This window comes from Anguilla anguilla, chromosome 13 (genome assembly GCF_013347855.1).
Source record: "Anguilla anguilla isolate fAngAng1 chromosome 13, fAngAng1.pri, whole genome shotgun sequence".
NCBI classification, from domain to species: domain Eukaryota; kingdom Metazoa; phylum Chordata; class Actinopteri; order Anguilliformes; family Anguillidae; genus Anguilla; species Anguilla anguilla.
In genome coordinates this window covers 33,153,142-33,172,338 of record NC_049213.1, presented here as the reverse complement: position 1 = coordinate 33,172,338, position 19,197 = coordinate 33,153,142, and the positions used below count along the sequence as shown (strand labels likewise).

General features: G+C 43.8%; 2 protein-coding genes across 5 annotated transcripts in view; one reads left to right on the top strand and one right to left on the bottom strand.

The window, feature by feature from the left end:
* The first annotated feature begins 3,044 nt into the window (after positions 1-3,044).
* On the top strand, positions 3,045-14,118 carry rbbp5 (retinoblastoma binding protein 5). 4 transcript variants are annotated; one of them, XM_035387268.1, is made up of 14 exons: positions 3,045-3,202; positions 4,142-4,167; positions 4,758-4,930; positions 5,015-5,155; positions 5,300-5,462; positions 5,565-5,674; positions 6,088-6,207; positions 6,753-6,906; positions 7,242-7,313; positions 7,666-7,783; positions 7,960-8,029; positions 8,431-8,675; positions 9,386-9,463; positions 12,561-14,118. In XM_035387268.1, exons 1-14 carry the CDS (start codon positions 3,184-3,186, stop codon positions 12,611-12,613), a joined length of 1,542 nt encoding a protein of 513 aa, XP_035243159.1. In that variant the 5' UTR covers positions 3,045-3,183; the 3' UTR covers positions 12,614-14,118. The 4 variants fall into 4 exon arrangements, with proteins under 4 accessions (XP_035243159.1, XP_035243157.1, XP_035243158.1 ...); XM_035387266.1 differs by having other exon boundaries at positions 9,386-9,574; XM_035387267.1 differs by having other exon boundaries at positions 8,407-8,675.
* Positions 14,119-18,841: 4,723 nt separating this feature from the next.
* The window catches only part of LOC118210885, a 6,215-nt gene continuing 5,859 nt past the window's right edge, over positions 18,842-19,197 (bottom strand). Inside the window, exon 5 of the mRNA XM_035387374.1 lies at positions 18,842-19,197. This exon is cut by the window's right edge and continues 1,128 nt beyond it. Within this exon, the coding sequence (XP_035243265.1) occupies positions 18,865-19,197 (333 nt within the window). The 3' untranslated portion in view covers positions 18,842-18,864.

Genomic DNA, 19,197 nt, shown 5'->3' with positions numbered 1-19,197 from the left:
TCCAGATGACTGCAGGGTTCAAACCCAGCACCTGGAGTCTTACCTCACTTTTGGCAACCCAGCCATTCCAAAGAACGCCTATAAGATCTAGCTCCGCTCACCCTCTCAGTAGACAGACATGTTCTGGCACATGCAGAAATGTATCACAGTGCCATTGTTGTTTTAAAAAAGAATACAAAGTTGAACTTATATTGAGAAATCAACAATTGTGTTTAAATTGATATTCTTTTTATCTGAAATGCATTTTGGGTGGGTGGAGCCATTGCTTCAATGAATGCAACAGTGGCCTCATTCATGAAGATGAAATCTATGCATTTTCTGGACTGCAAGGAAGCTGCATATTGAACTTTGGAGAGGGGGGAGGGTGCCTCAGACATTTCAAACTAACATGTATCAAGGTCCCAAGTTCTTCTGTGTGGGTTCACTGACCACTGGTCTGACCACACTGTGATGATCAGTTAAATTTCTTATCAGGACTTTTTCTTTTCAAGACAAGCCCAGTGCCCCAATGACAACAACAACAACAACAAAAAGATTGGCACAGCGCCTCTGGATCTGTGTTTACACACACAATGTACACTCCATGGAATCAAAGAGTCAGAACCAGGTAGAACCTTTGTCCCAGTTGTCTTCTGTGAAAATTTTGTTCTTTCCCTTGTAACAGAGCCTATTTGTTGTGTTAGTGAGAAAACACTTTCAGCAGGTGTGTCAGACTGGAAATGAAGCTAACGGATGTTAGCTGAACAGTGTGACCAAATAGTGACCTTTGGCAATTGTCTTCATGAACACCCTGGGGTTTCAAAGCTGCCTCAGACACAGAACTGGCTGACTCTTTTTCCCCCCTCTTCCCCATAGGAAGCTTATTTTTAGGGGTGGATGGTAACCAGAGTCCTGACTTCCTATAAGGTTAACGCTGGACTGGAGCCAGGAACATGAATGTATATCACTGGTATCACATTGACTTTTTGCACTGTAAATAACCTTTACATACAAACTGAAGTGAGATCAAACATTCCTTTTGTCGTGAGAGGTGTCTATTTCTGTTTTTTGAATAAATTTGACTGGGGTATGAGAAATTGCATGGGCTTGTTATATGCATTAACTAGGGTTCATGTACTTGCCACCTTTATCCCTACAAAGTACAGTATTGAATGTGATACATTTATAAAACATTAATTTTAATAAAATTGCTGGTTGTTGTTCTAGAGTACAGCCTTGGGTGTTATTTAGGCTACATCTATATTCAGGAACTCACAATTCTGTAAAATACATGTTATGGACTTTATCTCTGCAGAACAGTGTGTTAACACATTAGCTAAACAGTTCAGGAACATTCAATTCAATCCCCAAGGTCACATTTTCTTGTGAGCTCAAGTCATGTAAACCCTTTGAATATCATATCTGGAAATGATGGAATGGGAAGCTACTTTACATGATAGAGAGCCTCATCTGATGTCCATTGTAATGAAATGATGATATAGTCTTCGAAGAGCCTATTAAGATAGTTTGACCTTGTGTTTACATAAGGTGCATTAAATCAAATGTTTTATGTGGGTCCACCCATACTGAAGGTTTCAACCATGTAGCTACTTTTTTTTTTTTTACATTAGGTCCATCTGACAGTAACTGGGAGCTGAATTCTCCTATTGTTCCCTACTCATTGTCTACTCTTTGTTTGTTGTGCTGGCAAAAGGTCAAGGGCAGCGATGCTGATCACCACTCGATCCGGAGCCAGGAATGTCCCCATTGTGTGCCGTGCCTCTAGGGCTACACCTCATTCCTGACCTCTGCTGGACCTCCAGCCATGTCCCACAACTCAGAATGATCATCACATCCATTTCTGTCCTCCCAGAGCATAAAAAACGTCAGCTCCAGGAGACCAATGCATTTCTCAGAAACACACTACGAATTTATGAGGTTAATTGGGGGGAGTTTGTTTTGGCATTTAACAACTGGGGTTATCACAGGTAGGCCTACTCCACAGGGTGTGGATGTGACTCATTGAACTCACTGGTGAGGTCAAACTAGTTTCCGATAATTAATTTGGCACCTTGCTATGCTTTTCTCCAAGAATGACCTATTTGGCAAATGCATCTGTGGGAAATTTGAAATGGGAACTTAATGGATCGTTCTGAACAATAGAAAGCAGTGAACATTCTTGCAATTTCAGAGAAGTATTTTTTTTCAAATCATGATATTATGAATATAGTATAGTGTTATCTGCAACATTCACCTATGAGGCTTGAGAGGATACTATAAATGTGATAAGAAACCTGCACTTGTATCATGCTGACTCATGTTTTATTTTTGTTATTATTCACCCTTTGTCAGTACTAAATTTACTATGCTTTGCTTGACTAAATAATCTTATTATATGTGTTGGGGGATGTATGTGAAAACCGGTGCAGTTACCTCCGTTAAGTTATACAGCACATTGTACACTATCTGTATGATTAAGTCAGGCAATTCAGAGATTTGATCTTTGGAATTTGAAAACGATTTTAGATTTGCATCGCAGTTTGTGTGCAATACCAGTTCTTCACAATTTCTTACTGAAAAAAAACATGTAGTAATTCCAATAACAGCGTCACCTGAATGTAAAAATGTTAAAATAACGAATCGACTGCTACATTCATTTAAACATTTAATAAGCCAAAGAAAACAAGGCATAGGAAAGTTTTATCGAACCGATAACACCTCTGTAGTACCAGCTTCTTATTTTAGCCTACAAGTTCAAACCGTTTCTGTTTTTAATATGTATGATACGCTGTAAGTTTGTTTGTGCGTATGACATTAACCACCCCATAGACATTATGTCTATGAACCACCCACTCTTTCCAGTAGTCTCATTAATGCCTGAATTTTCTCAACAGGCGTTTATTTATTAGCCTGTATACTATGGATAATGAAGTTATTTGACACTTTATATGAACTTAGTATGTATTAAGAGACTACTTAATCGCCTAATAATTTTTTGAGAACCTGTATGTTTTTTGTTTTGTTTCAGGCAATGTCACCAAGAGGTTGCTTTGGGTCCTTCGTTGCGGCTAGGCGCCAGTCGCGCTTTAAACTACAATCGGTAGTGGCTTCTATGCCTCCACGGCAATAATAAAAGTATAACTGTTTACCTAATCGTGAAAGTGGATCTAATTTAAGCTGTCTTGTGTCACATAAAAATTAATCATGAACCTGGAGTTGCTCGGTAAATATGCATTTGTTGAACTTCAATGTTGGCTAAATATCCTTAATTTCTAGTTTGCTAACTGTAACTGGCGTCTGAATTAGCAGGTGGCTAATGCTAAAGTGCTGAAACGTAGCTAGCGTTATTGTTCTAAATGTGGCACTATAGTGCTTTAAGCTATATCGGCGAAGTCTTTGGCCGAATTACAGATAAGCAGGGTATAAATTGCTATAAAGATATCTTTCACCTGCTGCTTATGTTTTTGTTCCGTATCCTATTTAACCACAACGAAATAGTTGGGACTTTAGCTGTTAGTTACGCCAACGGTAGCTATGTAGCTGGTTATTGGAACTGTCGTTGGCGAACAGTCTTATAATTTAAATTAGGCAGTTAATATTATTAATCGTAGTCAGTTAACAGGTAACTTGGCAAACACAGAGCTGGTTACCTTTAACTAGCAGAAAGAGTGTACCTAACATTTGCAAACCAACGCAGTGGTTACATCTCACTGCATGGACTGCCTATTTTACCAGATAGTTTAACAACCTCTAGGCTAACTGTAACCTGCCCAACCCATTTTATCGCTTGCTCTGATGATATCACTTGTGGCTTTTTGTTACGATTCATTCTCGCCACCGTTTGTGTTTTTCTTACCTATGGGGAGTTTTTTTTGCCGGTTTTCTTTTGTATTTCCAGTGTAAAGCGTTTTTATGTCAGTTTCTCTGTTCATGAATTTGAATTATATTGGTTATTCGTTTTATTGTACGATTATTGCGAGAATAGTGTCAGTTAACGTTAAATTACCTGTGCATAGCTAATTGGCGAACTAAAGTAGCTAACCTTTGTAACTTACCACCGACAGAGACGAGCCACTGCTAATTTCGGATCGCATAGTTCGCACAGAAACAGAAACAGAACGGTTCGCACAGTTTTTCACTTTCGCCTTTTGATTCTTTTCAGAGTCCTTCGGGCAGAATTATCCAGAGGTAAGCCATTGAGCTTCCTAGTTGGCGAGCAGTTGTTTGATGATATTGGTTTACCAGATAACTGACATATGCTTGCTAGCTAACGTTGGTGAAGTGGGTAATCATCAGAATCAGCTTAATTGAGTTGTGTTACTGACATTGCTAATGCGGTTATTTTATGTTAAATGTTTAATTCTTAATAGTCCGACTGAGGAGTGCACCTGCATTGTATATGCCTACAGTCTTATTCACCTGTTTGTGTGTTGTCACTGATATTGATTTTATAACTGTTTGTATATATATATACCAGCCCACCCCTCAAAGGGGTTATCATGGTAAAATAAATTAGAAATAACAAAAAAAAAAAGGTGCCAGTGCTTGGTTGGCTAACTTGCTATTAATGAAGTTTTTTTTTTTTTTTTTCTGTAGACATAAACCTGGGTTTTTGTGTTTCCCCCAGTAGATTGCATGTTTAATTCAAAGACATTTGCCAACTAGCTAAATGGGTTTTTAAAAAATGTATTTGTTTATCTTTGGAAGTAATATTCAAACTGCAAATGGAAATTTGCAGCAGATGTGCAGAGGTGTTTTTGTGTGCTGTTGGATTGCAGGAGGCAGATGGCACGCTGGATTGCATCAGCATGGCCCTCACATGCACCTTCAACCGCTGGGGCACGCTCCTGGCGGTGGGCTGCAACGACGGTCGCATCGTCATCTGGGACTTCCTTACTCGCGGCATCGCTAAAATAATCAGCGCACACATACACCCTGTCTGCTCGCTCTGGTGAGTCGGAGCTTTCATTTAGTCACCAGCGTGATTTAAGTAATGCGGTACAGTGGTCTAACTTATTTTTCTGGGTACTAACAGCTGGAGTAGAGATGGCCACAAGCTGGTCAGTGCCTCCACAGACAACATAGTATCCCAGTGGGATGTCCTCACGGGCGACTGTGATCAGAGATTCCGTTTCCCCTCCCCGATCCTCAAACTGCAGTATCATCCGCGAAACCTGTGAGTGCCTTTCCTCTTCCTGTGTGTGTGTGTGTGGATGCTGAGAGTGTGATTTTAGCGCGTGCGTCTGTAAATCTAGTCGTATGACAAACGAAAGGTCACTCAAAGGAAAATTTTTGGTTGATCTTTGTTTGTGCCACTCAGAGACAAAGTTCTGGTGTGTCCCATGAAGTCGGCCCCTGTTCTCCTAACCCTCTCGGATTCCAAGCACGTGGTCCTGCCCGTGGATGATGACTCCGACCTCAATGTGGTTGCTGCCTTTGATCGACGTGGGGAGTACATCTACACTGGCAATGCTAAGGGAAAGGTCAGGAGGGTCACTTCAGGGGTTTCCTCCCCAGATGTTTCCCTTATTAATGCTTTCTATGCGTGAAGCGGGCTCTCATTGTTTGATGGTTTGGGCCTCTAGATTCTGGTGCTGAAGACAGACACACAGGAACTGGTGGCTTCGTTTCGGGTGACAACCGGCACCAGCAACACAACTGCCATTAAATCCATCGAGTTTGCACGCAAAGGCAGGTAAGAGATCATCAGCCATATTCACTATTTTTCATTGGAGCCTTAGGTCTAGATAAAACTAAAAAAATCCAGTCCTTGAAGACTGAACTGTCTGGGATTATGTGGTTTGCTTTTAAACCAATACAGACATTTGAAATAAGGTTTGTGGACCCCTTAGCCAATTAATGATGTACATAAATCACTAGGATGCTGAAACACACCAGAACCCAGCAGACACTGCTGCCTTCCACATGCATGGCATAGAAAAATACCTGGGGAAGTGTTATAGTTTTTCAGACAACAGTTGGGTGGTTAGATCTCACGGGCTGGTAAGGTGGTCCTGGATCTGTCTTCTCTGGGGCAGCGTGTATCCCAGTGCTTATGAGACAGTGCTGGGCTGCTGTTCCTGATCACCCGCTCTTCAAACCTCCCAGCTGCTTCCTCATCAACACGGCCGATCGGATCATCAGGGTGTACGACGGGCGAGAGATCCTCACCTGTGGGCGGGATGGGGAGCCCGAGCCCATGCAGAAGCTCCAGGACCTGGTCAACAGGTGAGCTTACCGTTAGTGCTTCTTCCTCTTTCTGGTGTGGGGGGGTGTTCAGGGCTCTTCATAGGCTATATGGCGGGTGGCTTTGCTGATGAAAAGCCTTGTCTTTAGATAGTGACTTATGCAGAAATTACCAGTCTGGAGCTGACATTTAGGTCGTTTTAAATACACAATCTTGGACCTGATAGAATAGTGTCAGAAATGGAAAATGCACTGTTTTACAACGTTTACAACAAATACAACGTTTTCCATAAGGATTAGCCTGTGTGGTTTTTAGTTAAGTGGGGTATTGTTGGCAAATTCAAGTCTTTATTGTCTCCTCAGACCAGGTCAAAGTTTTAATTTAATTACATGGACACGTAAATGCAGAATGTTGAAAGAATCGGCCACCAGGGCACTACATCTGAAATGATGACAAAAAAACTTTGGACTCGTGATGTCACAACTGCCCTGTTGGCAATCGTATGTCACAACTTGCCATTGTAACAAGTTTTGAGAAATGGAAATGGAAAAACACCCGCCCACACATTCTCTTTCCCCATGGACAGGACACCCTGGAAGAAGTGCTGTTTCTCAGGGGATGGGGAGTACATAGTTGCTGGCTCCGCCCGCCAGCACGCCCTGTACATCTGGGAGAAGAGCATCGGGAACCTGGTGAAGATCCTACATGGGACTCGAGGAGAGCTGCTGCTGGATGTGGCGGTAGGACCCTTCCCTCACCGACCGCTGTTTCTCTGTATGGCCGTGAGCTGTATCGATACCATGGCGATAGAATTGTTCGGTGTGAAAATGATTCTGTTGTGTGCTGCGGTGGGCAACTGAAGAAAGTACAAAGTATGAGTGAGATTAGTTCAAGAGTCGTAAAAACATTTTGGAGAAAGTTGCCATCAGCATAAAGTTCAGGCTTCGCTCGTTTACCTTGCAGTAGTTCCATCGTCTGACTTGTGTCTTCTGGGTTTGGCCTCTTGGAACGATGTGTCCCCAGAGCTTGTTTTCCCATGTTGGTCCAGCTGACTCCTCCCTCTGTCCCTCTGCAGTGGCACCCAGTCCGACCAATCATCGCCTCGATCTCCAGCGGGGTGGTGTCCATCTGGGCCCAGAACCAAGTGGTGAGTGTCTGAGCATCCCCCAAAATAATTACAGTATTCCCTCTAATAATATTACCATGGGGAAGTTTTTACTTTTGTTTGTCCCAGGCCTTGTGTTTGTCTGAGTATACCAAGATGATAAACAGTTTTGTACAACATGGCCAACCAAAGAATAATCCAAGCTCACATACACTTGCCTTTGTGTTTTGTTTCCTCAATGCTAGTGTTATTGTTAATTGTACGTTTGAGTTGTGTGCGACAAAATGGTCAAGGGAACAGTAGATTAATGAATATATTCTTGTTAGTAAAAATTGGACTTTTAAGATTTGAAGGTTCCATGGAAAGCAGTCCCAACTTGTTGTTTGGTCTTCAGGAAAACTGGAGCGCCTTTGCCCCGGACTTCAAGGAGCTGGATGAGAACGTGGAGTATGAGGAGAGGGAGTCGGAGTTTGACATTGAGGACGAGGACAAGAGCGAGCCGGAGCAGACAGGTATCGCATGGGCGTATTGCAAAAATATACACGCCCCTATTTTCACTGTTCTACAGCTGAACGCACCATGTGGAATGTTCCTCAGCGCGTAGGGGTTTTTTCGGAAATGACTCTGTAAGAGTTTATATTTTGTTTGCTGTGCCAGTTGTAACTTTTTTTTTTCCGGGCTATCCCAGGCGCAGACGCGGCAGAGGACGAGGAAGTGGACGTTACCTCAGTTGACCCCATCATGGCCTTTTGCAGCAGGTGAGGCTGAGCTTGTAACAGTGGTCTCCGTACCAAAAGCTGAACGGTGGTGAATAGGCAGATATGGTAAAGCAGTGGTCCCCAAGCAGTGTAGGTTTTCACTCCAACCCTGTCAAAGCACACTTCATTGAACAGCTAGAGATCTCCTTTAGCTGCTAAATAGTAGAATCAGATGTGCCAGTTTAGGGTGGAAATGAAAACCTACAGGATGGTAGATCCCCAGGAACCGGGTTGGGTGGGTAGCACTGTGGTAAAGTGTTTATTAAATGAGTTTGTTGGGGGGGGTTTATAAAATGTCAGAATGTCCTGGGTTGATGTGGCTGAGTGAGTGTGTACCTGTGGTGGAGAGTTGTGGGTTATTGTGGAGTCTGATGCAGCCGGTCCGTTGGGCTGTCCCGCAGCGATGAGGAGCTGGAGGACTACAAGGCCCTGCTGTACCTGCCCATCGCGCCCGAGGTGGAGGACCCCGAGGAGAACCCCTTCGGACCCCCGCCCGACGCGGCCGGCCAGACCACCGCCGCCGAGGACGGCTCCGCCCACTCGGGGGGCGGAGAGAAGAAGCAGCGGCAGCCCTCTGCCGAGGGGGCCCCGCCCAAAAAGAAGGCCCGCACCACCACCATAGAGCTGCAGGGTGTCCCTAGCGATGGTGGGACATGTGCACCCGCTCACTCTCCTGCTAAACAACCAACACGAATGTCTACCATAGACAAACACACGCAATTACACGCACGTCTGCAGAGGCCGAGGTTAAAGCTGTGGTCCTCTAATCACGTCCTGCACAGCCACAGGTCTCGCTGGTTTTCGCTGTCACTCAGATTTGGCAAAATGAACAAATTTTTGTTCTGCATGAATTCTTGTTCTGAGCTCAAAAAATTTTTATGCATCTTTTTTTGGTTAATTAGATTGAGGAATGTTGCCTTTTTAGACAAATTCTATGTCAGTGTTTGTTTGCATACAATGAGCTAATGTTAATGGAGGATGTGGTGTACTATTTACACAACATCACCGCTTATTTTTGTGGTGTTGTGTAAATAGGATAACATCAAAAACGTATTTATTTATGCGGTCTGTGCATGCTACAAGTCAAGAGTATCATTCCATTATCATAGGATACTTACTTATGCTACTTCACTGTACTTCAAAAGCACAGGCAGGGTCTGAGTGATATACAAGGTGTCATATCGTAACTTAGACCCAGGCCATTAATAAATAACCTCAGCACCCTCAGTAATGGTCTGCTTTGCGTAGCTACAATCCAGACAAACTGCGTGTGGTTGAGGCCCGTATCTGTGCTGAGGATGTAACGCGTCCCTGACCAGCTTTCTACCTCCTCCGGTCCTCTCTTTGTACCCGCAGAAGTGCACCCTCTGCTGGGCGTGAAGGCCGACGGCAAGTCCAAGAAGAAGACGGCGGGCCGGCCGAAGGGATCGAAAGGTAAAGAGAAAGATTCTCCCTTTAGACCCAAAGTCTACAAAGGGGACAGGGGGTTCCCTCTGGATGGAGAAGGAGGCGGAGCTAAGGGCAAAGTGCAGGCAGAGATGCCAGGTAAGCACCGCCCCCCAAACCCAACCTGAATGCTGTGAGTGACGCTTGGCTTAGACGCTTGCCTCTCAGCTGCTCTGCAAAAAGCCGAGACACCCCCCCCCCCCCCCCCCAGCAACACCAGCTACCCCAGTACCCGGCCCCTGTCCTGCCATCAAATTCACCCAGCGTAGCAATGAAAGTTAGTATTTCCCAAAAGCATTTTTATCTGAATTTTAAACCCCAAAGTATTAGTGTGCATTAGTCTTCTTTTGAATGGTGAAGTAGCATACAAGTCTGTGTGTTCACACTTTTGTACAGTGATCATTTAAACAGGCTTCCGTTTCCTCTTTGAATCAGTTGGAAGGCAGAAAATATGGCATAGTCATGTAGTTTGAATGAGATCATCATTTGACATCACTTTTAGAATCAACCCAGTGAAATAACAGTTAACACCACATTGGCTTCCACCTGACTTGAAGGCTGACCGCTCCTCATGCGTTGGGCAGTTCTTCCTCTCACCATCGCTTGGCTCCCCAGTGGGAGCTGTGGATTAATCTGCCTCTTGCGCCCCTAACTCGTTGTCACTTCCTTGCAGCTGGTGCTACTTCCTGCTTGCTCCTTGCCCTTCCTGCTCCGCCCCTGTTGTGCCCCCCCCCCCACCCCTCACCCCCAGCAGCGGGGGCAGGGGGGGGGGGAGTGTATTTAAATGTGTGTAGACCTGTGGTGTCAGGTAGACGTGTGCGTGTGCATCTGTGTGCAGTCCAGCTGGGTCTATGTTCACGCAGTGTGCCCCTCACATCCATGTTAAACTGTTTTTGAAGGTTAACTGTGTCTCCAATATCTTCTGACAAAAAAGGCTCAAACACTCACAATGTGGCACAATGAAGAATCTGACCTGTACTCAGGTCACCTCTCCAATCTCACGTATAATGTCTTCAATTTTTTTTTTGCACTATGGAGTAAATTCTATTAGTCGCTCATCCACCCCGAAAACTTTACAAACCGTCGTGTTCAGAGAAGGGAACAGGTTTCTCTGCAAGTCGTGCTGTTCCAGTATCATTTCCCCAAAGCGACCATCAGTGTTCGTTCATTGGAGGCTTTGGAGAAATTACTAGGCTATAAGGCAATTAATCAAAATTCAAGTCGATTATTTAAAAAAAAATTGAGTTAATAAATTTGTTAGATGAATGCAGCCCCACTTTTCTCTCGGTTTCTGAATGAAGTTCTCACAGTGCACGCAGAGCCATGATTTTTGTATATCCTCTTTGTTTTTTTCTAATCTTTTTTCGTCTTTCAGTCAGAATGCTTTTTATGTGTTCTAATGCAGGATCTATCAATTAATCACACTAGCTTAAACACTGTGTACTATATACCAACAAAGTTTGTGGACAAGCTCTGCTAAAAGAGTTGTACAAGATTTGTGGTCCCAAATAGGACACTTAGGCTTGCTGGAAATGAAGCATGCTTTATAAAAGTGAAAAAATCGGTAAGTATATTGCCACCCGCTTTAATATCCAAAATTGCCAATACAATGTACAGAACACTAAGAGTATGAATTAGGCTTTGTGAGAGAAGGTTTGAATCTTAAGCAATCCGCCCAGTGGTGAGTACATGTTGTTTGAAATACAGTAGACACATACAGGGCTGTTGCAGTTGTCAAAGATCAGTGCTGATAAGAACTTTATGGAGAGGAGACTGAGTCATAATTGAACAGATTGGCAGTTCTTTACATGAAACATGTAGGCATTCAAGAATTGCATAAATGTTGTCTTCATAAACATGACTTTGCCACTTTAGAAAGCATGCATAAGGAAATGTAGCATCTAATAACAATAATGATACTGAGCAAGAAAATCGTGAAAATATACCCTATGTCATTGGGAATAAAAAGCACTGCATTTGGTCATAAATCCTTTTTCATGTAGCAGTGGCGTGCTCATCGTGGGGATTCACATGTTTTGAGAAGGCTGTAGTGAGCTGATTTATGTAAGGGATGATTCAGTGATCATTCCCACTGTGACTGTTGAAGTTTCTGCAGTAGTGCTCGATGCCGTGGCCAGTGGTGCCGCTGGCTGTCCTGATTTAGTCAGGTATGCGTGTAGCTTCGGTGGATGAACTCGTGTTATATTGTAGATGTAAGAATGTTTCATTATGAATATTAGCGTTTTTCCTAGCACTCATTTTGAGTGTGCGGTACAGAAAGGCTCTCCACCCGTTTCAGTGACTAAGAAGACAAGCTGTGAGCCTCTTGCCTCTTGTCCAAGTTCAGGCTGTCTAACCCTCAGACTGATCCAGATCGCTCCAGTTCCCCTTTAAAGGCGCACGTGCAGATCACTTTCTGCTATCAAAGCAACCGACTTGTTTCAGGAGTTATAAATCAAGTGTCCGTTCATTGCTTGGCCGTTAGATTCTTCTTTTGAGAAACTGTTTCCTTGCCGTTCAGTGACCTTACAGAACATTAATCATCTGAGATGATCATCTTATTACCACATGTGAAGCTTCTGATCATCTGGATGGACTTTTAAATAAATGTGTTGACGCTCACGTACAGTTCTGCTCTGTAGTAGGGCAAGAAAATGCACCGAATTAAACATGAGAGAGAAGAGAAATATTTAATACTTGCTTGGGCTCAAAATGTTTTACTGCTTTGAGAAACTCACAGCTTCATCAGTTTGGATATTGCTTCAATTTGTCTTTCATAATTATAAATAATTTTATTTGTCCATATTTCATCTCGATGACACGTCCCTTTAACTGTGTCATATTAACTTCTGACAGGTGTATTGTAATTAATAGTAGATGGAATCATTTGCAGCACCTGCTGGTGTATCTAATAATTTATGTGATCCCCTTAGGATACAGGCTGAAATACACATGGCGCCTCGTCAGATGTCTAGTGAACGGCATTTCCAGTTTCCATTTTACTACATTATAAGCCCTCTTTCCTGCCGTTGCTTGTGTTTCTGTGCGTTTTTCTATAAATGATTCTCTTGGTATCTTTTTACAGGAAATTTGGGTCCACCATCGTACAAACAGCATGATGTTCAGGGGATGGACTAAACATGTAAACCACAGCGCCACCTGGTGGCTGGAAGCCAAGAGACCACTTACTCCTCGCCCCCCCCACTCCCCCCCTGCAGATTCCCTGACAGTGCACCCAAGAGCACTGCCCATATTTCTAACAGTAATCCACCTTTACCGCAGTGGCTTCTGGGTGCTTTCGCAGGGTGCACCACCGAAGACGGAGAGTCTATGTCTCGGTAGGACTGTAAGATCATGATTGCAAAGCCAAGGTTACTGTTGTACATTTATTCTGCACAGCTGCCATGTGACTTTCACAAACATCGCTCTGATTGGCAGACTGCAAGATGAGAGCTGAAGATGTGTCTCTGAATGAATACTGTTCATAGAGTTGATGGAGGAATCTCCTTGATTTCTGGAGATCATTTATAACAAGGGGCTGTGCCATTCTTGTCCATTTAAAAACAAACAACAAAAAAAAAACTGAAGACTTCTTCTTGTCTGTTCTTTTTTTATTTTTATTAAATGCATCTGGCTTTTATGGTGATGAAACAAAGAGTATGACAGTGAATTTTCTACCTGTGAAATCTTTTCATTACTGTAATGATCCCCATCATGAGCTGTCCTCTCTTGTGTAAATGTTTGTTTTTTTTGTTTTTTTTAAATAAAAATAAGTGTTTAGATTAAACTGCACCAGCCAGATGGGTGCCAGCTGTTACTGAAACTTCTTCATTATAAAAAAAATGTCTTGCAGGCAGTTTGTTGTTCACACACTAGTATTACTTATTAGTAACACTAGGTGGCAGCGGCATACTGTAAAAACCCATTAGCTCTACAGTAAAGACAGTAGTACACATAAAACAGGATGGCAGTCGTTTATTCAAAGTCTCTTTCTATTTGAATGCTTTTGCTACTGATTTTGGACTCTGGTTTGACGCACCAGCCAATCCAAATTGACAGACCCAAGTAGAGATCGATGTTTTATTTTTGGATGTTGGCTGTAAAAGTCAGTGATTTGTGTTTTTATTCTAGACCTTGGCCTTGACAGTTCAGCCACATGTTAAGAAAATAAATTTAAGAAACAAGGTATTCCCCTGGACATACATGTAGGGTATAATCTGGCTTTACAGGATGTGTAGCTGATCACTGTAATGGCTGGGGTAGGCAAAGCTTGTCTCGGGCCTTAAATAACATTTGCATACCAGTAATCTTTTGCTTGTAAGACTTGTGTAGTACGTAACTATTTTAAGTTGTAATCGGGGTGTCTAACTTCTTTAGTGAGAATTTGAGACTTTGATTTGTGCTAGCATTCTGGGATAAAATGCATTTAGAGGACACCTATTTTCTGTGAGCAGTGTTAAGTACTTGGGAATTATAACTATTTTTCCTTTTATTAGGTAAAGAAGTCACTTAAAAGCATAAGCTTTTTTACATAAGGAAAAATGGGTATGGAAAAAATACTTTTATGCTTATGCTTTGTACATAAATGTTTGTTGTGTTGTGTAGATACCATTTTTATATTTTCATAAACGCTTCATAAATTAGTCCTGGTTGAGTTGATCCTTTACTTTTTAAGTTCAAAAACCTTGACACAGAAACAATAAGTGTAGTGTAGAGTGTAGTGTGCCAAACCAACCACATGCTCTTTGGTGACTCAATATAACTTCAAGAGCTTCACAGTGCTTGATGGACTGAAGCTTAGAATAACAGAGAGTAGATGCTTTCAAATGAGCTTTGCGTGGCAGGGTTGGTGCTGGTTGGAGGGCGACCATTTAGATTAACTTCATACATGTTCTTAGTGCTCACCATTAGAGAACCTAAGCAGCAGACATTTCGTTCATTTTGTACGTTGTGTTTACCAGATGATTTAGGTGTGATAGAAATGCTATCCTTCTGGCAAATGGCCACTAGAAAGAGCTCTACAGGATTTTTTTTTTTTTTTAAACCATTTGGAAATGTTTTCTCTGGTCAGTGAAAAGCTTAGAATTATGGCATTGGGAAGCTAATGCTGGGTATCACGCATCTCTATCCATTTCAGTTAGAATAGCAGAAAATGTGCTAATATTCATTAGCAGAATGCAATGAGACTGTCAGGCATGGTTAAAACAGGCTATACTTTGGAGGGAATGTACTTCTCATGATTAAATTTTACCTTTATGTACGTTTAGCCAGCTAGCTAATAAGTGAACATTTCCATTTAATCTGACTGCTGCCAAAGTCATGATTCAGCATTCATGGATTATGACATCACAGCCGTGTTACTGCATATTTGCAAACAGGCTGACGTGGTCCAAAATGGGTATACTGTAATCCTTTAAGTGACAGACATTAATGTGCTTAAGGGGAAGGAGTGTAGCGTGTAAAAGAAAATTATTGCGATCGTGTTGAGTATCCTGAGTAATAATGCCATTTTGCTCATTTTAAAGTCTCTGCTTCTTTTCCTCAGTTTTAGTTTTTTGGGGCCGGTAAGTGTTGTGGGCGAGCGACTGGGCTCGTTCTAGAACCGGGTGAGGCTGTCCCCTGCTCTTAAAGGCACTCATCCTGAATCACTCCTGCAAGTATGCAGCTGTATAAGTGGGCTGTATGTTAAAAATGTATACTGACTAAGGCCACTAAGCAAATAAATAATTTAGTGTAATGCAGTAATAAAGATGCCTGGTGACCAGGGACAGGATGAGCAGTTTGCCTCTAATGGCTGAAACATTTACATAATCAGGTGTTTTAAAGCGTTCAGAAGAGCCTGTTCATGTTTTGGAGTGCACAGTGCTGGCACTGTACGTTTGCGGCGCAGTTTATCAGAAGGCCACGGTCATGTTGTGTTTGGCCCCTCTACATGTTATCGGGGCTGCCATTTTGCGGTTCTTTCTACATTCATGTAAATTCACTGCTCCAAGATGGTATTACCTTCGCATAGCCTGGACCTGTCGGCTGACTGTCTGACTGACTGACTGACTGACTGACTGATTGTCGGGCTGTCTGACTGGCTGTCTGACTGACTGACTGTCGGGCTGACTGATTGTCTGACTGACGGACTTCAGGGGTGCTCCTTCATTCCCCAGACCTGGGTGGTCACCTTTTATAGAAAGGGCAGCGAGGTTGAGTGACGTTCACGTTGAGCTGTGCCTCGATTAGCGCGTCGCTACGCGGTTAAGGCAGGCTGTGATGGTGTGTATTTATGTAATCCCGTGGAACTGATGTGCTTAACGCAGAGTGCTCGAGTCGCGGCTCTGGAGAGCACCAGCGGCGATGTACCGGGAGGAACTGCGATGTGAATATTCATGTGCAAGCTGTTGGTCGTAGCTATTTTAATTCGGAGCTCAACAAGCCAGTTTCTCAGCGTCAACGCAAAAATAAAAGTCTTCTTGACGTGCGTGTGTTGTGGATGTACCTGCGAAGGCTCCCCCTTTACAAAAGGAAGGGGTGCAATGATCAGCGGTGATGGTTATTAGCAAATGTAATAATTCTGAAAACGTGTTGAGACCCTTTAAGCTGCCAGGCCTTATAATAATCAAATCGGAATGCTTTATGCCCAGTATTACATAAGCCCGCTAGGACTGTAAGCAATGCGTGCTGGAGTATATTGTGTAATTTGCAAATCCCTGTGTTCTGTCAGTGATAATTAAGCTAATAGTAGCTACTGTGCACAGAGCACTAAACTTCATTGCAACTACACCAGTGCTTTCTGAGAATTATACTACGGCATGACAGCTTCTAACACCCTCGAGATAAAAAACAAAAGAGCTTCCTTAATTGCTTATAGGCTGTGGGTTACGGCAAGGAGCGGTGGCTCTCGCCTCTCCGGCTGCTGTTTGTGGGTTCGTCTTTTTCCTGTGTAAATCCAGTTATGGATAGGTTACTGAACATGGAAATGCAAAAATTAACCTTTGTTAATATCATTTATTTGTTATTACTCTTAACGATAATCATAATCATAATAAAAGATGTCTTTGCTTAGGGTATTTCTTATAATGCTAAGTGGCATTAGGCCATTATACAGGTACAAAAGCATGCCTAGTTGTAAAGGTTAGTACAGAGTGGGTACAGAGTGGGTGCAGAGTAGATTTTGACCTCGTATTACCTTCCTGAGTGGCAGAGGAAAAACATGGCCAAATGAGCACAAACGGGGGTCGTTTGTGTTGTTCGTTTCTAATCCCTCTCATACGCACTTTGAAGATTTGTGTAAATTGTCTAAATTATCTTACAGTATCGGCATTATTACTGTTTGTACTGAAAATCTCTAAATCCCAAGTCTGTGGACGCCGAGTTGCTTGTTCACTTGGCGCCACAGGTTACTGTCAGCGGTAGGAACATGCGCCAGTGATGTCCTTCCTGGCCCTTGTGGTCTAACAGCTCGGACTTTCGAAAGGCTTTTAGCCGCCGTGGAGCGAATGAACGGACACTCCGGCGCCGTATCACTATTAAAATGTAGTCTTTATTACAGCCACATGTACATTATATTCAAAGGTATCGTCAAAAGTAGAAACAAGCAATCCAAAAAGAGTGACTTCACAGACAAAAGGAACCAGACTGGATCAGCGGGGGGTGGTGCTCGGGAGCCGTGGAGCGCTTCGTCGGTGCCCCGGGAGCCGCAGGGGGTCCGCTTTCACTCGACGGCCTATTTTTGGTGACAATGATCCTTACGCGGCGCGGAGCGCGGCATCAGACTCCTGCCTTCGCGCGTCGCTCAGAAGGCTTGACTCATGCAGCATTTGACGCGGCGCACAGAAATATCGATAAGCTCTGGCAGTGAAAGGGAAAAGTGTCGTGAGGGATCGCGTTCGAAAGAGAGAACCGGCCGCATGGTGGGGGGGGAGGGGGGGTGGGGGGGAGGGGTGGAGAAAGCGAGGGCTTTCTGGACGCCCCTAAAGTTAATGCCATTGGTCACATGACGTGAGTTTCGGGGATACCGTAGTCAACTATGTGCTGCGGGAGAGCTCTCTGAATTAGCGAGCCCAGCTTAAATACGGACAGGAACCCCTCGGCAAAGTGCAAAATGTGACACGCTGGGGTATGAGTGCCACCGAAAGTAGTCAATGGTGTCTCCTAGACCGTAGGTCCCATACGCAGGGGGTACATTATTTTAACCCCACGCTTATAAAGAAGTTCCTGAGTTTCAAGCAGACTGTTAGGAAATTGGTGCTGTTCTGGTTTTTTTTTTTTTTTTTCTCTTCACATCCTAGTCTTATTTGAAATCGTCCCTTTTTAAGCAAAGGCAACTGACCTAAGATGTTCCTGCTATCGACGCAGCTCGGAAAATGTAAACAGCCCCTCACTAATCACATTAGCTTCTGTGAAACTGGGATTATTGTAGTGATCAGGAGAGGGCAATACAGTGCAGACAGATCAACATCCAATCATATTCAAGTTACTGGCAGTGATGTCATGACTCGTAAAGAACCTTCGCCACTGTGACAATTCATTATAAAGTGTTGAACTTAACGGAAGGATTTACATTAGTCGGTGTTTGGTCATTGATAAACACTACTTAAAGATAGTAGAGGAGGTGCTATTATGTGAAAAATTAAATCGGAAAATGGCTTCTTAAGGCCAATGAAATTTACATATGTTACAAATAAATAAGGCTAAATTTATGAAAGTGGTTCAACATCACAGCCAACTTGATACGAATACAAGGTTTTGGATGCTCTATTTCAAAACAATGTCAAATATCATCAACCTGATCGCATTGACGCATTTCTGAATTATAAACAATTCTGACTACTGAAAATTCCACTGTCCTATTGGACATTTTCTGAGTAAAAAAAGTCACCACAGCGTCATGACACCGGTCCGTCAGTCGTCACGCTGACTGACGGCTCAAGTGACCGCTTTAGAAAGCTGTGATTCCACCTCAGTCCTTCACACTGAAAGAGAATCCACTGGTGTTCAACAATCATCGGACTTCCCACCATTTACAGAAAAAATTTACAGCGGCAGAGATAACGTTAGAATTAAAACTGTGTCTGTAAACACATCGAAACACCAAGAGCAGGAGGTAGCCACACCTGATGGAAAAAGCACAGGCGTGCAGACAGACATGCGCACACACACACACACACACACACGCACTCACACATACACACACGCACATGTAAATGCACACATACGTACACGTGTACACGCACACATACGCGCACACATGCCCACACATGTACACACGCGCATGTAAACGCACACACACACACTCACACGCACACACACATACACACATGCGCACATGTACACACACACATGCACAGACACGCACTCACACATGCACAGACACTCACACACTCACGCACTCGGCGGGGCTATACGGTGGTGACGGAGAGCAGCGAGCTGGGGCACAGGATCTCCTCGGTGCTGCCCAGCCGGGTGCCGTGGGTCAGCAGCTCCTCCACGGTGGTCCAGTTGTCCAGCAGCTTGCGGTTCCGCAGGCGGCTCAGCTTCCTGTGGCTGAGCTCCAGGACGGCGCTGCCGTAGCGGGCCTCCGCCCCGCCGGCGCAGGGCACCCCCCGGGCCTGCTGCTCCTGCAGCCGCTGCTCGCGGGCCAGCAGCATGTGCTGCCGCCGCTCCGTCTTGTTCCAGTAGCGGCCCGTCTTGACCTCGCCGTGCGACTCCTCGTCCGTGGTCATGCCGCCGCG

Bases quoted from the DNA above. Each gene is read 5' to 3' on its own strand.
- rbbp5 (XM_035387265.1), top strand. The intron at 4,168-4,757 runs GTAAGCCATTGA...GTTGGATTGCAG, and splicing joins TCGGGCAGAATTATCCAGAG to GAGGCAGATGGCACGCTGGA. The intron at 6,907-7,241 runs GTAGGACCCTTC...GTCCCTCTGCAG, and splicing joins AGCTGCTGCTGGATGTGGCG to TGGCACCCAGTCCGACCAAT.